This window comes from Amblyraja radiata, chromosome 13, assembly GCF_010909765.2.
Source record: "Amblyraja radiata isolate CabotCenter1 chromosome 13, sAmbRad1.1.pri, whole genome shotgun sequence".
NCBI lineage: Eukaryota > Metazoa > Chordata > Chondrichthyes > Rajiformes > Rajidae > Amblyraja > Amblyraja radiata.
The window spans coordinates 14116949-14139272 of NC_045968.1; the positions used below are offsets into that span (position 1 = coordinate 14116949).

The 22324-nt window shown below is 44.6% G+C and overlaps 1 protein-coding gene across 2 annotated transcripts in view; it reads left to right on the forward strand.

The window, feature by feature from the left end:
• Positions 1-22022, forward strand: part of LOC116979633 — a 164457-nt gene extending 142435 nt beyond the window's left edge. For both annotated transcript variants that reach the window (XM_033031272.1, XM_033031273.1), the window contains exons 14-18: positions 9102-9216; positions 17503-17605; positions 20001-20070; positions 20938-21041; positions 21719-22022. In XM_033031272.1, coding sequence (XP_032887163.1) covers positions 9102-9216; positions 17503-17605; positions 20001-20070; positions 20938-21041; positions 21719-21884 — 558 coding nt within the window. In that variant the 3' untranslated portion in view covers positions 21885-22022. The remainder of the gene's footprint in view (positions 1-9101; positions 9217-17502; positions 17606-20000; positions 20071-20937; positions 21042-21718) is intronic.
• The last annotated feature ends 302 nt before the right edge of the window (positions 22023-22324 follow it).

The following is a 22324-nucleotide window of genomic DNA, read 5'->3' on the forward strand; positions in this document are numbered from 1 at the left end:
GGTGTGGTCTCACTAGGGCCCTGTACAACTGCAGAAGGACCTCTTTGCTCCAATACTCGACTCCTCTTGTTATAAAGGCCAACATGCCATTCGCTTTCTTCACTGCCTGCTGTGCCTGCATGCTTGCTTTCATAGACTGATAAACAAGGACCCCCAGATCACGTTGTACTTCTCCTTTTCCCAACTTGACGCCATTTAGATAGTAATCTGCCTTCCTGTCTTTGCTACCAAAGTGGATAACCTCACATTTATCCACATTTTACTTCGGAGTCACGTGAGTGACTACGTGAAGAAGGGCCGTCCGTCTGCGTGCGCGTCATTACGTCTGAACGCAACACGCACGATGGACTGGCAGGCATTGAGCCTCCCAGGCCGTCGGGATGAGCAGGTAAGGAAAGTTGAATCACTTACCTGCGTTCTTTCGGGCTTGAAGTTTTTTTCAGAGCCCAGATGTCGAGGAGACGGCCCGCGGGGATGTCGGCTGCCGAAGACCACAGCTTCAGATGAGTCCGGGGAAGAGGGATACCCTCCCTCAACGGAGAGCGTCTGAGGACGACTTCTCCCATATGGAGCAACTTATGGAGAAGTTGCTCCAACAATGATCTGCTCCAAGGGAGGGAGCAGTATCAGCACGGCCTACAGCAGTTCCGGTGCCGGGAGCCTCGCTTCCCGACATTAGCGCCGACAGCAAAATCGGCAGGAGACTTTGCGCGGGAGCAGGAGCTCCGTGGTTGACCTGCGGGACGTAATACCACCCGCAAGTCTAAACGAACCCGTTGACTCAGATGATACCCTCCCTCAACGGAGAGCATCTGAGGACGACTTCTCCCACATGGAGCAACATATGGAGAAGTTGCTCCAACAATGATCTGCTCCAAGGGAGGGAGCAGTATCAGCACGGCCTACAGCAGTGCCGGTGCCAGGAGCCTCGCACATGGCGCAGCCCAATGTCTTCCCCATTGGAGGGGGAACTACATGTGGAAGAAACCACTCTGAATCAGAGTACAAAGAAGAGGGGGGGGGAAACCTTCCCAGGGACAAGCAGAAGAAAGGAAGTAAGTAAGTAAGTTTTACTTATATTGCACTGTTTAAGTCAACACCAAAATGCTTTACATAAAAGGAATAATAAGCTTCCATACAAACAAACAGAAAATAAGTGCTTCTGCAATCATCCAGGTTCCACTGGGTGCTTCCCTGGATGGAATCTAGCTCTTGACAGCCCGGGTATTATGGAGAACCCGCAGGCAGCAGCACCTGTTTTCAGGGCTGCACAAATGTCTCCTGCTCTGAGGAGAGGAGCATTCATGGTCCATTTCAGTCTGACCAAAGTTAGAATCTCATTTAGGTCCACTGGAAGGGCCATGTCAGCACAGGTATCCTCAGGGGCCTGCGGCAGCACCTGTTTTCAGGGCTGCCTACGAACCTCACTCTCAGTGGAGGGGAGTGTGAATGATCAGTAGGTAACTGATCTCGAATTTAAAGTATGAACATACTGAAGCACATGCATATGGCCTCAAGAGCCAGCAGTTGGCAGAATATCCGCACAACAATAAGCAAATCATCAGTAGGCGACAACACACCCCACACCTCCATAGGGGGTAAGCGGTTCACTGAATCCGGTAGTAGCTTGAAAGCTGGGCACGGAAATACGATCAGAGTCGTCTTTCAAGGCAGACTCAGTATGATGAGGTTTTCAGACCAGACCCAAGCAGAGGTCGGGAGAAACATGGAATCCACACTCCTTACCAGTCCTACTCCCAATCAAGGAGAGAAAAGGAATCCGCATCAGGGGCCTTTGGGCTTACCACAAGACCACCGGTAGCCATGGAGGTAGGTGGGTCTGGGTTTACTGAAACAAGGGATTGTGGAGCAGTTACATGTTGGTAATTTACTCTTGTGTTCTTGTTCAAAATGACAATAACATGAAATTTCAGAACTGGTTTAAAAAATTTTATTTTTTTAAAAAAACAGATAATAACATGATAATTTTACTGCACAACATACACAGGTTCCAAGCAGACTTGGAACTCGGACTGGAATTGTCTTCGAGGCAGGCCCAGTAATTTTGGGCAGGATTGCCATTCAGGACATGTGACAGATGGAGGATGTCACTTCATCCAGGTTTAACTCATTTGTGCAGTATAGACTTTTATAAACAGTAATTTTGTTACAGTCTAACTACTGTTTTATAGGAGCTTCCTATAAAATGGTCACATGGCATGCATCGACCTCAAAGATGCATACTATTCGGTGTCTATTCACTAAGAACAGGAGATATTTGAAGTTTAACTGGATGGTATGGATCTGCCAAATGGGTTGACATCAGCTCCTAGACTATTGACAAAACTACGGAAACCAATTCTGGGTCTACAAAGGTCTCAGAACCACATAGTAATGGCATATTTGGACAATTTCATTTTGGAGGCACCAAGAATTGGCAGAAGCATCAGTCAAAGCAAACCAAAACCCTGTTTGATAGAATTGGTTACCTCATCCATCCAGTTAAATCAAAATTGACACCTACAAGGGTAATTGATTACCTAGAATTTACTATCAAAAACAGTAAATATGTTGGTGACTTTGCCTAGGGGCAAACGACTATATTAATCAAGCCTGCTATGACCTGATAGTCAAATACTAGCCATCTATCAGGTAAACAGCGAGTGTAATTGGCAAATAGTAGCCGCATTTCCAGCAGTACGTACGGGCCTTTGCATTACCAGAATTACAGCGAGCAAAGGAACGAACACTCAGATTCCATGCAGGCAAAATTGGCAAAACTATGGATTGCCAGCAGAGGCCTTTGTTGAATAACTACGGTGGATAACGAACGAGAGAAAGCTCAAAGTAAATTTGCTTGAAAGCCATCAAGGGTTCTTCAGACCTATGCTAGCGGCTAAGGATGGGGAGCCACTAACACAGTCTAGAGCTGTGGGGGCAGATGGAAGGAGTCTGTAATTCCCCAACACATGGAATCAATTACCCAGAATTGTTGGGGGCACAATTTGGACTCAAGGGGTTCTGTAGCAATATGCAACCGGTGCTTGTTCAAATTCAGATTGATAACACCACTGCGGTGGCACATATCCACTAACAAGGGTGGTGTAAAATCTGTATCTTACGATAGATTGTCGAACCTCATTTGGCACTGGTGTATCAAGAGAAATATTTGGGAAATCTACGAGGTAGCTATAACACGTTGACAGATGCTGGATCACGGATGTTTAATAACAACACAGAATGGATGTTGAATCAGTTTCAATTCAATTCAATTCAATTTATTGTCATTTGGACCCCTTGAGGTCCAAACGAAATGTCGTTTCTGCAGCCATACATTACAAACAAATAAACCCAAGACACAACATAATTTACATAAACATCCATCACATTGCTGTGATGGAAGGCCAACAAAAACTTATCTCTCCACTGCACTCTCCCCCCCGATGTCAGAGTCAAAGTCAAAGCCCCCGGCGGGCGATGGCGATTGTCCCGTGGCCATTAAAGCCACGCCGGGTGATGCAAGGTCGCGCACCGGGTCTTGATGTTAGAGCACCCGGCGTGCGCTCGCAAACTCCCGTGGCCATTCCAAGCCGCGCGGGGCGGTGATGTAGGCCCCGCTCCAGGAGCTCTTCAACCCCGCAACTCGGGCGGGAGAAGTCGCCGTTGCGGAAGCCCCGAAAAGCGGTCTCCCTCCAGGGACCCGCGGGCTCCCGGTGTCGCCGTCCGCCAAACCCGCAGTTGCAGCCTCCGAATCTCCGGGGGTCGGGCCGCAGCAGCGTCCACCACAGCTCCACCCGCTCCGGACTCGGCCAGCTCCGCGACGGTGAGGTGAGTAGTCGGCACCACAGCCCCCGGTCTTCCTGTTGGAGGCCGCTCCTCGTTGCAGCCCGAACGACAACGGAGACCCGGTAAAGAAAAGGTCGGGTCTCCCGTGTAGGGAGAGATTTAAAAGTTACCCCCAACCCCCCCACACCACCCCCACCACCCCACACACATACCCCAACAAAAAATAACAAAAACTACATAAAAACATAGACATAAAATAATAAAAACGCAGACGGACTGCAGAGGCCGCTGCTGACGAGAGTTGCGCCGCCACACGAATCAGGCAGTATTTAACAAAATAACTACACGATTTGGCATACCAGATTTGATCTATTTGCATCTAGACTAAACCATCAGTTACCCAGATATGTGTCCTGCAAGCAGGATCCAGGAACAAAGGCAGTGGATGCTTTCTCCCTCAATTGGGGAGGATTGTTTATGCATGCTTTCCGCAAAATTGTCTCACAAACCGATGCTTGACCAAAATCAAGCAAGACTAAGCCACAGGCATATTGGTAGTGCCAGATTGGCCTACTCAAGCCTGGTCCCCAAAAATTTTGGGAACTATAGTCCAGCCAGTTATGGCTGTACCCAAGAGCAGGGACCTCCTAGTGAACCCAGTTACAGGGAGTAATCATCCACTACACGAACGTATTAACTTGTTGGTCTGCAGATTCTGAGGAGGCCATTTCAAGACATAGGACTGTCCGAACAAATACAACACAGTTCGGATAACAGATGTCTTGGATTTTCCTATCAACTCAGTACTATAACTATAAACAAAGTTATAGTGCAATCAATCGTGCCAGAGGCGCACTTTCCTCCTATCTGATGCTGCAAGCAGGGCACAGGTCGATAGGAACGCACCCCTTTACAACAAAATTCATGAAGATAATTTACAATCTAATACCTCTAAGACCAAGGTACACAGACATGGGATGTGAGCGTGGTACTAACCCTACTTTGACAGTGGGGACCGCCTATAACTAACCCTGAAGGTGGTATGCTGACAAAGAGTCCAGACACTGCAAAAGCTACGGTTGGACCACATGACCACAAATATGAACAACATAACATTCGTAATCAGGAACCTGATATAAACATAGCAGGCCAGGGATGCCAGGGATGGAGATCCAGTTCTTGGCATATCCAGAGGACCTACGGTTGTGTGTGTGGTAACATACTAACACCACTATCTGAGAGTTACGGAGAACCACAGAGGCTCAGAACAGACCAGAAGGTGTCAACACAAACCATCTCCAGATGGTCAAAGGGGGTAATGGCGGTAACAGAGTGAACGTTCATATGGTTAAATCTCACTCCACCAGGGCTGCATCTACGTCGGCAGCAAGAGCAATGGACGTGCCTCTTGACAACATCCTAGTGGCTGCAGGATGGACGAATGAAATAACGGTCCACCGGTTTTATAACAAACCTATTACCGGACCCTATTACCTGGGGGTGTTTGCACGTACCATTTTAAGTTCTGTCCCATAGTTTACCCCCAAGGTTGGGAGGGGAAACTAGTTTTTAAAAACTTTTCTTTCATTTAAAGCATCAGTGTCCTTACTTAACTACGTAATGTCTGAATGCTTTAATGATTACACGCATCCATGGTCAATACATTCAGTGTGTGACGCCTGGATTCGTAACCGGCGTAAAATCACAGAGCTTTGAAATCTTCACGTAGTCACTCACGTGACTCCGAAGTAAAATAGTAAGATTAAACGAGAACTTACCAGTTTGAAGTTTGATCTTGATTTTATGAGGAGTTACGATGAGCAATTACGTGCCCACCGCTCCCACCCTCATACTATCAAGGTCACATGGAAGTTTTAGTTTCTTCAATCTTACTATTCTCAGGTCTTTTTATCTGTGATTTAACACCGCTGCTTTGAAGATTGACGCGCACGCAGACGGATGGCCCTTCTTCACGTAATCGCTCATCGTAACTCCTCATAAAATCAAGATCAAACTTCAAACTGGTAAGTTCTCGTTTAATCTTACTATTAAACTTCATCTGCCATGCATCTGCCCACTCCTCCAACCTGCCCAAGTCACCCTGCATTCTCATAGCATATATATATATATGTGTGTGTGTGTGTATATATATATATGTGTGTGTGTGTGTGTGTGCGTGCGTGTGTATAGATATATGTGTGTGTATATATACGTGTATGTGTGTATATACGTGTGTGTGTATATATGTGTGTGTGTATATATACTTGTGTGTGTGTATATATACGTGTGTGTGTGTGTACATATGTGTGTCCGAGAAACTTATTTATTCAAATACTGCGACATGGTAACTTCAGCTTCAGCAATCTTAAGTCAGGAGTGCTGCCACATTTAAAGGATGCGTGGAATATAGAACTGGCAATAAATTGAATGATAATGGCCCAGCAACTTGTGCTGGCGTTTACAAATCACTTGTGTTTGTGATTCACAAGGCTTTGTGTTGGGAATCACTGTTCCCCGCCGCATGTATTTTTGCAGTGGGATGCCTCATGCGTGACGTTCAGTCTTTTGCGACGCGCATCATTTCAGGATCTGCTCGTGAATTGCGAATGTATCTGTTTAACCTGCATTGTAACTTACAGCAGCAATGCTGAACTGCAATTGCTGCTGGGAGCGATGGGATGGCCTGGGATAAACCTTTGTGAAATACAGAGCATAGAACAGTGGCAGGGGGGGGGGGCAGCGGTAGAGTTGCTGCCTCACGGCGCCGGAGACCCGGGTTCGATCCCGACTACGGGTGCTGTCTGCACGGAGTTTGTACGTTCTCCCCTTAACCGCATGGGTTTTCTCCGAGATCTTCGGTTTCCTCCCGTACAGGTTTGTAGGTTAATTGGCTTGGTTTAAATGTAAATTGTCACTAGAGTGTGTAGGATAGTGTTAATGTGCAGGGATTGCAGGCTCGGTGGGCTGAAGGGCCTATTTCTGAGCTGTGTCTCTAAACAACACTACAGTGGACAGCATAGGAACAGGCCCTTTGGCCCACAATGTCTGTGCTGATCATGGTACTAGGATTTGGATCTAGCGTAGGTAGAGTAGACTAGATTATCTTGCCATTATGTTCAATACACATAGTGTGTGCTGAAGGGACTGTTCCTGTGCTGTACTCTATGTTGTTTAGTCACCTCTGCCTGCATGTGATCCACATCCCTCCATTCCCTGCATATCCACAGCCACAGCCAGACATAAAAACTGCTTTTATCCCTCAAGTAGTATCTCTACTCAATAACCAAAAATCTGTAGCCTCCTTTTGCCCTGGTATTTTCTTTAATTCACATGTTTAATCGATAATGCTTTATTATTAATGTTTTATGTGTCATTCCTAACTGTCACTGTATGTCATGTTGTCACTTGCGGGCAGAGCACCAAGGCAAATTCCTTGTATGTGAATACTTGGCCAATAAACTTATTCATTCATTCATCCATGTGCCTTTCTAAAAAGCCTCTTAAACACCACTATCGTATCTGCCTCCATCTGCCCGTATCTGTGTACAAAAAACATCGTGCCCTGCACATATTGTGTCTTGTAGCCCTCACCATCTTGCTGCTGTTTCATCCAAATAAATGTCCGTATATTCAGCCATTTGTGGTATTCATGATATTCTATCAACAGCCGTCATTTTAATACACTTCCGTAAACCATTGGATTTAAAAAATAAATGTATTTGTCATAAATGTAAAACAAAATTCTCTTAATGTTAATATTGGACTTTCAACACTCTTAAAATTAACTCATAACATGATACTTTATAAGTTCTCGTAGCAGAATTAGGCCATTTGGCCCATCAAGCCCGCCCACCGAGACCGGGCCGACCAGCGATCCCCGCACACTACACACTAGCGACAATTTACACTTGTACCAAGCAATTAACCCACAAACCTGTTCCGTCTTTGACGTGGGAGTGTGGGAGGAAACTGAAGGTCTCAGTAAAAACCCACGCGATCACAGGGAGAACGTGCAAACTCCGTACAGACAGCACCCGTGGTCGGGATCGAACCCTGGTCTCTGGCGCGGTGAGGCAGCAGCTCTACCGCGGCGCCACCCTTTTAAACGCCACTATCATATCTGCCTCCACCACCACCACCACCCTCGGCAGCACGTTCCAGGCACCCACCGTGCCCTGTGTAAAAATAAAACCTGCCCCGCACATCTCCTTTAAACTTTAACTTTACCCCTCTCCAAATGATTTATATATCAGTCTATACTAATCCATTTGTGACGTGTTATTTAGAGTGATTTATTTTTCTTTGCGTGTATCATTATTAACAGAAATCTTGCATCTGACCTTATGGATCAACTCAGTGAAAATACCTGACCACCTTGTGGATCTGATTGTTGTCTGAAACCCAGTACGTGAAGATGTACAGTCTGTGACTGCCCCCTACTGTAGAGCTGCAGTACTGGTCCGAAAGTGCTTGGGCTGAAACTAATACAGGAATACTTCAGGGAAACATGGGGTTTAAAATGAGAGGAGGTCAACAGAGAACGGTGAGGACAATTTCCGGTCAGTCTGAAGAAGGGCCCCAATCAGAAAGGTCACCTATCCATGTTCTGCACAGGTGCTGCCTGACCCGCTGAGTTACTCCAGCACTTTGAATCCTTTTTTTGTAAACTAGCATCTGCAGTTCCTTGTTTCTCTGGTATTTTTCACTTTGCACTACCTGTTGTACCTCTGCATGTCTTGATGATACTCGTGTCTGGTTTGATGTTCACACATGGATCTGCAGATTTGCAGATTGGAGTAACTCTTGATTAGTACAGGTGTCAGAGGTTATGGGGAAAAGGCAGGAGAATGGGGTTAGTATGGAGAGATAGATCAGCCATGATTGAATGGCGGAGTAGATTTATTGGGCCGAATGGCCTAATTCTACTCCTATCAGTTATGACTTTATGACCTTATCTCAGTGGGTCAGGCAGCATCTCTGAAAAACAAGAAACTGAAGAAGGATCTCGACCTGAAACATCACCTATCCATGTTCTCCACAGATGCTGCCTGACCCACTGAGTTACTCCAGCACTCTGTGAAACGTCACCTATCCATGTTCTCCACAGATGCTGCCTGACCCACTGAGTTACTCCAGCACTCTGTGAAACGTCACCTATCCATGTTCTCCACAGATGCTGCCTGACCCGCTGAGTTACTCCAGCACACTGTGTCTTTTTAAACAAAACCCAGCATTGACGCTTTGTGTTTTGTTCAGGAATCCAGCACCTGCTGTTTCTTGTGTCTTAAAATCTACCTTTTATTTTTTCTTGATAGATTATAATGGAACGGTACAGAAGATTTGCCTGGGTGGCCTGGTTTACGGAGATTTTTATCACTATCAGCATTACAGTTTCATTTTTAGTCCTTGGATCAGCAATGAAGCATACATGTAGGTAGACCTTCCATGATATGTTTTAAACTTTAATGTCGAGCAGTTCATCATGTGTCTATCTATGATACTTTTAAATTCTTAGTGGAGTACATTAAATCTTCAATTGGATCGTTTTGAAAGTTTTTTTTTACTGTAACTTTTAGCATGGTTTGGCTGTAAGGTGTTGTGCAGTGGAGGTGGAGCTGCTCCCAACCCCAGCACCCACATTTGTTCCTGACCTCTGGGCAGTTTGAATTTACTGAGTTGAGCTTATTTTGACATGTGTACCGAGGTACAGTGAAAAGCTTTTGTTGCCTGCTAACCAGCCAGTGGAAAGACAACACATGATTACAATTGAGCCTTCCATAGTGTAGATACATGATCAAGGGAATAACATGAATAAGGTCAAGTGCAGGACAAAGTCCAGTAAAGCCCCATCAAAGACAGTGCGGAGTTTGCAGGGTGTGGGATTCCCCAGCTTCCGGCCAAATCCCAAAGGTCGTACGGGTTTGCTGGTGACTGAATTACCCGGAGTGTAGGTGGGTAGCAGAATAATTAGAACATAGAACAGTACAGGAACAGACCCTTCAGCCCACGTCTGTGCCGAACATGAAGCCCAGTTCTGAAGGAAGGGCTCGACGTGAAACATCACCTATTCCTTTTCTCCACGGATGCTGCCTGGCCCACTTGAGTTACCACTCCAGCATTTTGTGTCTGTCTATGATGCCAGGACCAACTCATGAATAAGTTTATTGGCCAAGTATTCACATACAAGGAATTTGCCTTGGTGCTCCGCCAGCAAGTGACAACATGACATACAGTGATAGTTAAGAATGACACATAAAACATTAATAATAAAACATTATTGATTAAATACTGCCTGTACTTAATTTCCTTCCATTCCCTGCATATCCATGTGCCTTGCCAAAAGTCTCTTGAATGCCTTTACCGTATCTTGTTATATTGCTATATTTAAGAGGGAGTTAGATGTGGCCCTTCTGGCTAAAGGGATTAGGGGATATGGAGAGAAGGCAGGTACAGGATACTGAGTTGGATGATCAGCCATAATCATATTGAATGGCCGTGCAGGCTCGAAGGGCCGAATGGCCTACTCCTGCACTTATTTTCTATGTTTCTATCTGCCTCCACCACCATCCCTGGCAGCATGTTCCAGGCACCCACCAGCCTCTGTGTAAAAAACCCTGCACATTTCCTTTAAGGTTTGCCCTTTCACCATAAATCTATGCCCTCTAGAATTTAATATTTCCCCCTGTGAGGGAAAAAGATTCTGACTGTCTACCCTATCTGTGCCTCTCATAATATTAGATACATCTATCAGGTCTCCCCTCAATCCCCAGCATTGCAGAGAAAACAATCCAAGGGCGACCAGGTGGGACTAGTGTAGATGTAGATGGGGCATGTGGGTCAGCATGGGTGGGTTGGGCCGAAGAGTCTGTTTCCACACTGGATGACTCCGTGACTCTAATCCAAGTCTGTCCAACCTCTCTCTTAAGCTGATGGATGGATACCCGGTGTCGACAGTCAGGGAGAGAGAACCGGTCACCAAGAGGCCAGTGGTGGGCTAGGAGTGATGGAACTACTCGGAGAGCTAGCATAGCATTGATGGGCCAAATCACCATTTCCTGGGTCACTATCAAATAGGAATGGCAGCACGTTAGCGAGAGAGCCCAGAAAAATAAATGTCAGACTCTAAATACATTCTTTACATTTTTTTTAATTTAATGAACATTTAGCTGTGCACAGGTTTTCCTCTAAAATTTATAGTGGTAATTACTCTCAAAGTCCCAGCAGGATGTACATGCTCAAAACTCGGTGTCAGAATTTAATTAGGCTCTATTTACTTGTATAATTACACGATTTGCTGCTGAAATAACAGTAACGTCATTTATCCACTCCTTAAAATAGATCTGTATTGACCAAGTATTAGATGCTAACAGTTCATTAAATGGAAGAAACTGCACTGCTTGTTGGTTTGAGTAGAAGTGATGCCTCGGGTAAGAACTTGATAGCAATCTATCCTTATCTGTGATGGAAGTCATCATTTATCAGCCTTCACAGCTGACATTGGCCGATTAATATCTCAAAACAGACACAGAGTGCTGGAGTAACTCAGCGGGTCAGGCAGCATCTGTGGAGAACATGGATAGGTGATGTTTCACAGAGTGCTGGAGTAATTCAGCGGGTCAAGCAGCATCTCTCGAGAAAAAGAATAGGTGACATTTTGGGTCGGAACCCTTCTTCAGTCTGAAGAAAGATTCCAACCTGAAATATCATCTAAGGTCATAAGGAATAGAAGAATTAGGCCATTCGGCCCATCGTCTACTCCGCCATTCAATCATGGCTGATCTATCTCTCCCTCTCAACCCCATTCTCCTGCTTTCTCCCCATAACCTCTGACACCCGTACTAATCAAGAATCTATCTATCTCAGCCTTAAAAATACCCACTGACTTGGCCTTCACAGCCTTCTGTGGCAAAGAATTCCACAGATCAACCACCCTCCGACTAAAGAAATTTCCCATGTCCTTCCTAAAAGAACGTCCTTTAATTCTGAGGTTATGACCTCTAATCCTAGACCTTCCCTCTAGTGGAAACATCCTCTTCCCATCTATTCTTCTTCTCCAGAGGAGTTGCCTGACCCACTGAGTTGCTCCAGCATTTTGTGTCCATCTTCGGTATAAACCAGCATCTGCGGTTCCTTCCTGCACATTTTGTCTGATTCATATCTGAAGTGGCCCAACTTAAACCATGCCAGGATTTTCCACAGAAATGGCGGCACTTTTCCATTCAACCAGCAGCAAGTTTGAGATTCCCACAGAAACATCAAACCCAGCAGGATCTTGATCAGCTGGGCGAGTGGGCTGAGGAATGGCTAATGAAGTTTAATGCAGATAAGTGTCAGGCGTTTGCTTTTACCAAGTCAAACCAGGACCTTCACAGTGAATGGCAGGGCCCTGGGGACTGTTGTAGAGCAGAGAGATGTAGGAATGCAGGTACAGGTCCCTGAAAATGGCATCACAGATAGCTACGGTAGACAAAAATGCTGGAGAAACTCAGCGGGTGAGGCAGCATCTATGGAGCGAAGGAATAGATGACGTTTTAGGTTGAGACCCTTCTTCAGACTGATGTGAGGGTGGGGGGGGAAGAAGAAAGGAAGAGGTGGAGACAGTGGGCTGCGGGAGAGCTGGGAAGAGGAGGGGAAAGAGGGAGAAAGCAAGGACTACCTGAAATTGGAGAAGTCAATGTTCATGGGCCTCCTCCGTGGCCAGAGTGAGGCCCACCGTAAATTGGAGGAGCAGCACCTCATATTTCGCTTGGGTAGTTGGCACCCCAGCGGTATGAACATTAACTTCTCCAATTTCAGGTAGTCCATGTTTTCTCCCAATTCCCCTCCCCTTCCCAGCTCTCCCACAGCCCACTGTCTCCACCTCTTCCTTTCTTCCTCCCGCCCATCACCCCCACATCAGTCTGAAGAAGAGTCTCGATCCGTAACGACACCTATTCCTTTGCTCCATAGATGCTGCCCCACCCGCAGAGTTTCTCCAGCATTTTTGTCTACCTTCGATTTTTCCTGCATCTGCAGTTCCTTCTTAAACATAGAGTTGGGATGACACGTTACAGTTGTGACTTACGTTGTGTGTTCAGCTTCGGTTAGCATGTTATAGGAAGGATGTCATTAAGTTGGAAAGATTGCAGAGAAGATTTACGAGGATGTTACCAGGATTCATAGTGAGAGGTTGGGCAGGCTAGGACTTTATTTCTTCGAGCGCTGGAGGATGAGGGGGTGATCTTATATTGGTATAGAAAATCACAAGGGAAATTGATTGGGAGAATGAATGCGCAGTCTTTTACCCAGTACAGGAGAATCAAGAGCCACAGGACACAGCATTGAGGAGATTGGGATAAGATTTAATAAGAACCTGAGACAGCCTTTTCATTCAATGGGTGGGGGGTAAGTGGAAGGAAGAGGTAGTTAAGGCGGGTACTATAACATTGTGTGGGTGTGGGGGGTGGTTAGTGTGTGTGTGACGCCGCAGGACGCCCCCCCCCCCCCCCCCCCCCCCCCGTTACCGCGCATTGAGGGGACGGGACCCAACGGGTCCCACTTGGTCTAGTAACATTTAAAAGACACTTGGACGGTACATGGATAGGAAAGGGTTAGATTGGGACTAGCATAAAGGGGGTATCTTGGTTAGCATGGACGAGTTGGGCTGAAGGGCCTGTATGAACCTATAGTTGCAGTGTGTGTTCCTCCACTTTGTCCGTGTGTAGTTGCCACTTTGAGGTAAGTCCAACTGAATGTATTTCCCTCCCTGCTTGCAAAATGCCACATCTGAACATGAGGCCTTTTAAATAAGTCGTTGCATTCAATGTTTCAACGAAATGCCTTGCGTCGGAGTATTAGTGTCCAGAATTTAAAGGACAAATTGGAAATTTGGACTCTGTTTACTTGTTAGTTCTACTCCGTTCCTGCACTGTAATTACTGGATTAGATAAAGTCAGTACAGCCTGCACTTTTCATGAAACGTCCAATTAATTTCAAGAAACTTTGAATCTCATTGTAATCAGTGGGTGTGCAGACATCTCTTGGTGTGAAGTGATGTACAATCATTTATCTATGTTAGGGACAGGGATTAGCTGCAACAAGTAGCAGTGGGAATCCTCCAGGACATCTTTATTATAACAATTAATGAAGGAGAATAAATAACCTTGAATTGAAGCAGGTTGGATCTGCAATTTAATTTATAACCATTTTTAACGTTGAGCAAAGATGAAGCAAATTTTATTAGATTAATTGGTCCATTAAATTGACAAGTCAAACTGATGGTGAATAATGTTTCCTGAATATGAGTGAACGAGAGACCATTGTCATCCAAGGGTCCTTCAATTTTATGACTGTAGGGATGGGTTTTCATGATAAAATCTTTTGCTGCTCAGCTTATGTAAAGATTTACTACACCTATTACTATATGGAATTGTTGCATGATCTTTTTCAGCACTGACTTCAGTCGAACTATACTTGGTTAGTTGTCAAAAAAGGAATAGTTTAAAAACAATGTTAATAATGCATAAGAATCTGTCTGAATAGATAACCAAAAATCAAACAGAAATGCATGGCATTTCATCCAAAAAAAATTATTTGGAGTCAACAATTCATGGTGCTGTCAGGTCTGCACTATCATTACTCTTCAGATGAAGCAGTGGGAGTAAAAAGCAGATGTTAGTTTAGGAAATTCAGAATCACTGTTGACTTTAACGGTAGTTTGCGCTTTATGAATTAATTTGTCACCATTTCAGTGAGGACCTGGAAAAATGTTTCATAAAATGAATGAATGATGTAAATAATTATCATTTACACCAACATTGTTATGGTGTAGCTTTCAGCTACACTATTGCACTTACAGGTGTACAAGGCATTCACTATTGTACACATGTTACAGGTGTACAAGGCGTTCACTATTGCACGCAGGTTACAGGTGTACAAGGTGTTCACTATTGCACACACGTTACAGGTGTACAAGGTGTTCACTATTGCACACACGTTACAGGTGTACAAAGTGTTCACTATTGCACGCAGGTTACAGGTGTACAAGGTGTTCACTATTGCACACACGTTACAGGTGTACAAGGTGTTCACTATTGCACACACACGTTACAGGTTTACAAAGTGTTCACTATTGCACACACGTTACAGGTGTACAAGGTGTTCACTATTGCACACACGCGTTACAGGTGTACAAGGCATTCATTATTGCACACACGTTACAGGTGTACAAGGCGTTCACTATTGCACACACACGTTACAGGTGTACAAGGTGTTCACTATTGCACACACACGTTACAGGTGTACAAGGCATTCACTATTGCACACACGTTACAGGTGTACAAGGCGTTCACTATTGCACGCAGGTTACAGGTGTACAAGGTGTTCACTATTGAGCACACACAGGTTACAGGTGTACAAAGTGTTCACTATTGCACGCAGGTTACAGGTGTACAAGGCGTGGCTGACGACACACCTGGAACACTCTGTGCTGGAAAGAACTGCAGATTCTGGTTTACACCAAAGCTAGACACAAAATGCTGGAGTACCTCAGTGGGGTCAGGCAACATCTCCAGAGATCCTACCTGACCCGCTGAGTTACTCCTGCATTTTGTGTCTATCTTTGGAATTACTCTGTGCCATTTTGGTACCAGGCTACACGAAGAATGTCATTATGCTTAGAGAGGGGACAGTAAGGATTCATGAGGACATTGTCTGGAGTGCACGTCTTGAGGGACTAGACAGGCTGGGGCTGTTTGCCTTGGAGAAGAAGAGGCTGAGGGCTGCACTTCCAGAGGTTTATAAAATCCCGAGGGGCATAGATAAGATGGATGGTCACAGCCTTTTTCCCAGCGTAGAGGAGTTTAAAATTAAACGGCATGGATTTAAGGTGAGAAGGGACGGATTTGAAAGGGGCAGGTGGGGAGTATTCATACAAAGGTGGTAGATATTTGAAACAACTGCCAAAGGAGATAGTTGAGGCAGGGACCATAACATCATTTAAGAGACATTCTGACAGGGATTATGGATAGGAAAGGTTTAGAAAGGTCTGAAGAAGGGTGTCGACCTGAAACGTCACCCATTCCTTCCCTCCAGAGTTACCAGCATTTTGTGTCGACCTAAGGTTTAGAAGGATATGGGCCAAACGCAGGCAGGTGGGATTTACTTAGGTAGGTGCTTTGGTTGGCATGGACATGTTGGGCCGAAGGGCCAGTTTCAATGACTATAACTCTTGATTATAAATGTCTCCCCTCACAAATGCTTTAGGCCAATAATTTATCTGCAAAGTAGATGCAAGGGCACTATAGCCAGATGCTTAAAGTTTTTGTAAACAGGGAACTGCAGATGCTGGTATACAGAAGACGACACAAAAACGTGCTGGAGTAACTCAGCGGGTGAGCCAGCACTCCAGAGATACTGTCTGACCCGCTGAGTTACTCCAGCACTTTGTGTCGCCTTCTGCAAAACCTTTCTCTGTATAACAACTCACTTAAGGAAATTGCAAGCTTTTCTTACAGTGTAGATTACCGATTTGTTACAGTGCATGGGCGAACATGAAACAATATTAGAGTCATACTGTCTTACAGCATAGAAACAGGCCCTTTGGCCCAACTTGCCCACACCTGCCAACATGTCCCATCTACACTAGTCCCACCTGCCAGTGTTATCCCTCTAAACCTGTCCTATCCATGTACCTGTCTAAATGTTTCTTAAATGTTGCAGAAGTACCTGGCTCAACTACCTCCTGCGGCAGCTCGTTCCATACACCCACCAGCTTTTGTGTGAAAAAGTTACCCCCAGATTCCTATTAAATCTCCCCTCACCACCCCACCCCCCCTCAACCTTAAAAGGAGGTTTAAGAACATTATCCAAAACAAAATGTTTAAGCCAATCTTTGAAATAGTCAGTGTGAAGATATCTTTGTAAACACAAATTGCAAAGTTTAAAGCTAGGCGAGCAGTTGAGGAAGCTCAGGGCATTTCTGAGCAAAACAGAATAAGACAACAGCGATTTTTCTCTTGAATTAACTTGGATAAGAGTTAAATCTGGTTTAATTTTATGCAGCTAAGTCTTGACCCAAGAACCCTGGTGCATGTTCACCATCTCTGCAAATGTCCATGCACTGCTTGGTTTTAGCAAGGAATCTTTCAAATACCACTGGCAACAGGACTATCATTAACTTGTAATTGAAAACATGCTGTGATTTTAAAATGTACCTCAGCTCACTCGTACCATAATCCCCGAGCTCCTAAGCCGAGATAGTATCCCTTTAATCAAAAAATAATCAATTTCTTCTTTCCCTCAGACATCTGGGCCACATTCTCCTACATTCTGCTGCATTAGTCCAGATCGGCCCCGATCCGAAACATCGCCTGTCCATTCCCTCCTCAGATGCTGCCTGACCTGCTGTGTTCCTCCAGCACTTTGTGTTCTGCTGAAGATTCCAGCATCTGGGTGTCAGGGGTTATGGGGAGAAGGCAGGAGAATGGGGTTCGGAGGGAGGTATGGATCAGCCATGATTGAATGGCGGAGTAGATTTGATGGGCCGAATGTCCTAATTCTACCCCTATTATGATCTGCGGTTCCTTATTTCTGCATTAGAAATGTTCATTCGTTTTACTTCTATTAACATCAAACTGAAGTAATAAAGCAATTGAAGGATTGATTAAATGCTGAGATTTGTGACTCACAGCAGTTGTCTCCGCACTCGCCGTTTATGCTTTTACACCTTTATTTCAGTGGAAGGCTGGGTGGATTCTTTCTGGAACAGAAGATGTGAAGATGCTTCTGAACAGTGCGAGAAGTCCTGTTCACATCTTACCAAGATTAAAGATTTAAAAAGGTAACGCCACAGTTCAATCTCAACTTACTATTTATTGTAAGTCGGTTGTTGAGTATCTGCTGGGGATGTTGATGAAACATTATCTGATTGTGCTTCACAAAATATCAGAGAAGGGGGAAAGTGACGATGTTCCGAGACTCGTGTAAATGACAGCGTGCGTGAGTACATCCAGTAGTGCAAAAGAGAAAATAACCAGGGTGCAGAGTACAGTGCTGCAACTGCAGAGAAAGTGCAGAGAAAAAAATGCAAGGGCTGCAATGAAGTAGGTTGGAAGATGAGGCATTCAGCAATCCCCAGCTTATGGGAGGATCGTTCAGTAGTCTGGTACCAGCGGGGAAGAAGCTGCTCCTGAATCGGGCGGTACATGCCTTCAACTTATGTATTTTCTGCCCTAATGAAGAGGGAAGATGATGGAATGATCTTCTACGGTGTGAGCAGCTCTTAGAACAAAATCATGTGTTGGAAGTAGTTTTAAAACACCACAAACAGAAAATTTACGAAAAGCATTGATTGATAGCCATCAGGCCATTAAACACTACAACCTACAAATAAGCTCTGAACTATAGACTTAGGGGTTTAAGAAGTAACTGCTCTATAGATGCTGCTGCACCCGCTAAGTTTCTCCAGCATTTTTGTCTACCTATAGACTTAGTGGCATTGGTTTGGTCTTTTTGCGATAGATAGATAGATAGATAGATAGATAGATAGATAGATAGATAGATAGATAGATAGATAGATAGATAGATAGATAGATATAGACAGACAGACAGACAGACAGACAGACAGACAGACAGACAGACAGACACAGACAGACAGACAGACAGGCAGCCTTTATTGTCATTCAGACCGAAGTCTGAACGAAATTGCAGCAGTCATACATTCAATACAATACAATACAATAAAAAACAACAATAAACACATATTAACATCCACCACAGTGAGTCCACCCAGCATCTCCTCACTGTGATGGAGGCAAAAGTCTTAGGGCTGCAGTCTCTTCCCTCCTCTTCTCCCACTGCGCTGAGGCGATACCCACCGGGCGATGTTAAAAACTGTCCCGCGGCTCAATCACCGCGCCCCGGGGTGGTCGAAGCTGCCGCCCACCAGTCCTGCTGACGCACCCGCTGGCCCGCGGCCGAACCCCGGACTCAGGCCACCACTATGTTTGTTTTTATGTGTGTGTGTATATGTATATACACACACTGAACTTTATTTTTCTTGTTTACTATAATGTTTACAGTGTACTATGTTTACATATTCTGTTGTGCTGCTGCGAGTAAGAATTTCATTGTTCTATCTAGGACATATGACAATAAACCGTTCTTGGACTCTTGAAAGTTGAGCTTATTCCACGATAGAAAAAAAGGCCAGAATTAATTTGGTGATTATTAAAATAAAACTGAAATTCACAGCACAGAAGTACTGCCAATTCGACTTGTTTGTGTGCCTTCTAACGCTTTCTATTTCAAACTTCATTTTCCATTTTCTGAAAATGGGACTAAGGCTCATTACTGTGGACTCCATCTGTTCAATTATGAAACATTATGGCAATAAGATATTTTTAAACCCGTAGAGACTGATGAACACAGTAATGTTATCAATCCTGGAATGAGAAAACGTTTCCATTGGGTCTAGAATAAACTACTAGCAGCTTTTTGTCGTGAAGGGAAGTTACTTGAAATATGTGTAGGAAAGAACTGCAGATGCTGGTTTAAATCGAAGGTAGACATAAAATGCTGGAGTAACTCAGCGCGACAGGCAGCATCTCTGGAGAGGAATGGGTGACGTTTCGGGTCGAGACCCTTCTTCAGTTTTGACCCGAAACGTCACCCATTCCTTCTCTCCAGAGATGCTGCCTGTCCCGCTGAGTTACTCCAGCATTTTGTGTCCTACTTGAAATATGCTCGGGAGTACTGAGGCAAGGAATATTGTGGATTTGAACTTTGAACATACTTTGAAAGTCTCTTGCCTGCCTCATGCTTTGATCTGTCACTATCATGATCATGTTCACCATTTCTTAATCTTTGGTTTGGTGATGTATTGTAATGGTCATATTCAAGCTGATAAAAGTCAGCTGCTTTTACAGTGTCCGTTCTATTTCATTTCTTATACGTTCATAAGTTCTAGGAGCAGAATTAGGCCATTCGGCCCATTGTCCGCACTGCCATTTAATCCATGGTTGGTCCATCTTTCCCTCTCAACCGCATTCTCCTGCTTTTGCCCCATAACCTCTGACACCCGTACTAATCAATTTCTGCCTTAAAAATATAAATTGACTTGCCTCCACAACCTTCTGTGACAATGAATTCCACAGATTCACCACCCTATATATATATATATGTAGTCTATATCTCAATGGTTAATACAATTGCTGTCTTTGTGGTTTTTTTTATAGTGTCACTCAAGGATTAGTTTGTCTTCTGGGATTCAGTATTATTTTTGTGGTGTCTCTGTCTAATCCAAAGGTAAGTTAATGATGAAACCCAACCTATCCAATCCTTCCTTTTAAATAAGAGCCTCCATTGCAGGCAACATCTTGGTAAATTCCCTCTGCCCTATTTCTAATGTTAGCACATCTTTCCTGTAGCGTGATGACCAGAGCAATATAGAATACCCCTTGGTGTGGTATCAGTGGTACGTTATTGCCATGTGTACCCATGTACAGTGCAATTATTTTTTTCAGCACATAGTTCATTGACAGACCTACTGTTTGTTAGGTACAAGATAGTAGACTCTGTACACAAGAGTTGCTATGTTTTAGGTGCCTTCCTGTACTCATGTCTGAAATCGGTTTGCAAAATGTTAGCCATAAAGGCTCATTGTCCTGGCCAGCCCATGTGTCAATATCCTCCATGGCTGCTCCCTGCAGTTGTGATGTTTACTGTAACATGTCGTTCCAACTCCTGTACTCGTAATCTTCTTCAATGTCCATTATTTTGTGTTGTGAACAACCTTACGGATAAGTCCATGTACATTCTCATCCAAATTATTTATAGATACACTGTGCAGCACAAAGGGTGACACAGTGGTGCAGCAGGTAGAGCTGCAACCTCACAGCACCAGGGACCCAGGTTCACTCCTGATTTCAGATGCTGTCCGTGTAGAGTTTGCACATGCTCCCTGTTACAGTCCGGGTTTCCTCCCACATCCCAAAAACGTGTGGGTTTGTAGGTTAATTGCCCTCTGTAAATTGCCCCCTAGTTGGTAGGGTAGGGGTGGGATTAACATAGAACTAGTGTGATCGATGGTCGGCTTCCATGCTTTATCTCTAAACTAAACAATGGTACAACACAGTACGTGGTGTTTGAATATATCATTATTGTTGTCTACAGGGATTTGTCATTGTGCTTGACAAAGTGGCCTCATTTACTTTAAATCTTGAAGCTGGTCTATTCATTTTTCTAATGGTGCGCAGCGCTCACTCAGAGCCCTATAAGTAAGTACATAAATGTTTCATCACGGGTGCCTGAGTACGTTAATTCATACAGATTTAAACATGTTGTAGTTTATTCATTTTTAATTGAACATTGTTATAACGTTATATGTTATCAATTAGACAGGTACATGGATAAGAACGGTTTAGAAGGACATGGACCAAACACAGGCAAATGTGTAGGAAGGAACTGCAGATGCTGGTTTATACTGGATAGGCACAAAATGCTGGAGTAACTCAGCCGGGTCAGGCAGCATCTCTGGCGAAAAGGAATAGGTGACATTCCAGGTTGAAAGCCTTCAGTCTGAAGGAGGTCCTCAACCCGAAACGTCATCTATTCTTTTGCTCCAGAGATGTTGCCTGACCTGCTGAGCTACTCCAGCATTTTGTGTCTATCTCACGGGCAAATGGGACTAGTTTACATGTGGCACCTTGGCCGGCATGAATGAGTTGGGCTGAAGTTTCCATGCTGTATGACTCTAAGTTGAAGCATTAAAATTATTTCTCCAAAACCAATACGAATCAAAGCCTGGTCAGAATTGGACCCGTCAAAATGCACAGGTAATACTGTGTGAGTTTATTTATTTTAGAGAGAATAGTTTGTTACAGGTGACAATCCATGTAATGTACAATGTGTATCAATGATTTAGAACTGTTAACCACCTATGTTACTTTTCTAGACATTTAACGGTCCCTTTGCCTGTGAGCCGAAGGATCTTGATGTTACACTGGCTTCTCCCAGTGTACTTCCTGTTTGCTGTGGCGTACGACATTTGTCAGTCATTGACTTTGCTCGCAGCTGGGTGGCATCCAATGGATTTGTTGTCAAGGAACGGCACAGTGTGAAACACCAACCCAAAGCCTGAAAATGGAAACGTATACGTTAGCTCTGGGTATGTAGGAAGGAACTGCAGATACTGGTTTAAACCGAAGATAGACACAAAATGCTGGAGTAACTCAAGGAATGGGTGACGTTTCGGATCGAGACCCTTCTTCAGATTAGTCTGAATGGTCGAGACCCGAAACATCGCGTATTCCTTTTCCCCAGAGATGCTGCCTGTCCCGCTGAGTAATGCCCCTGTCCCACTTAGGAAACCTGAACGGAAACCTGTAGAGACTTTGCGCCCCACCCAAGGTTTCCGTGCGATTCCCGGAGGTTTTTGTCAGTCTCCCTACCTGCACCCTCCGGCAACCACCTGCAACCTCCGGGAACCGCACGGAAACCTTGGGTGGGGCGCAGTCTCCAGAGGTTTCCGTTCAGGTTTCCTAAGTGGGACAGGAGCATT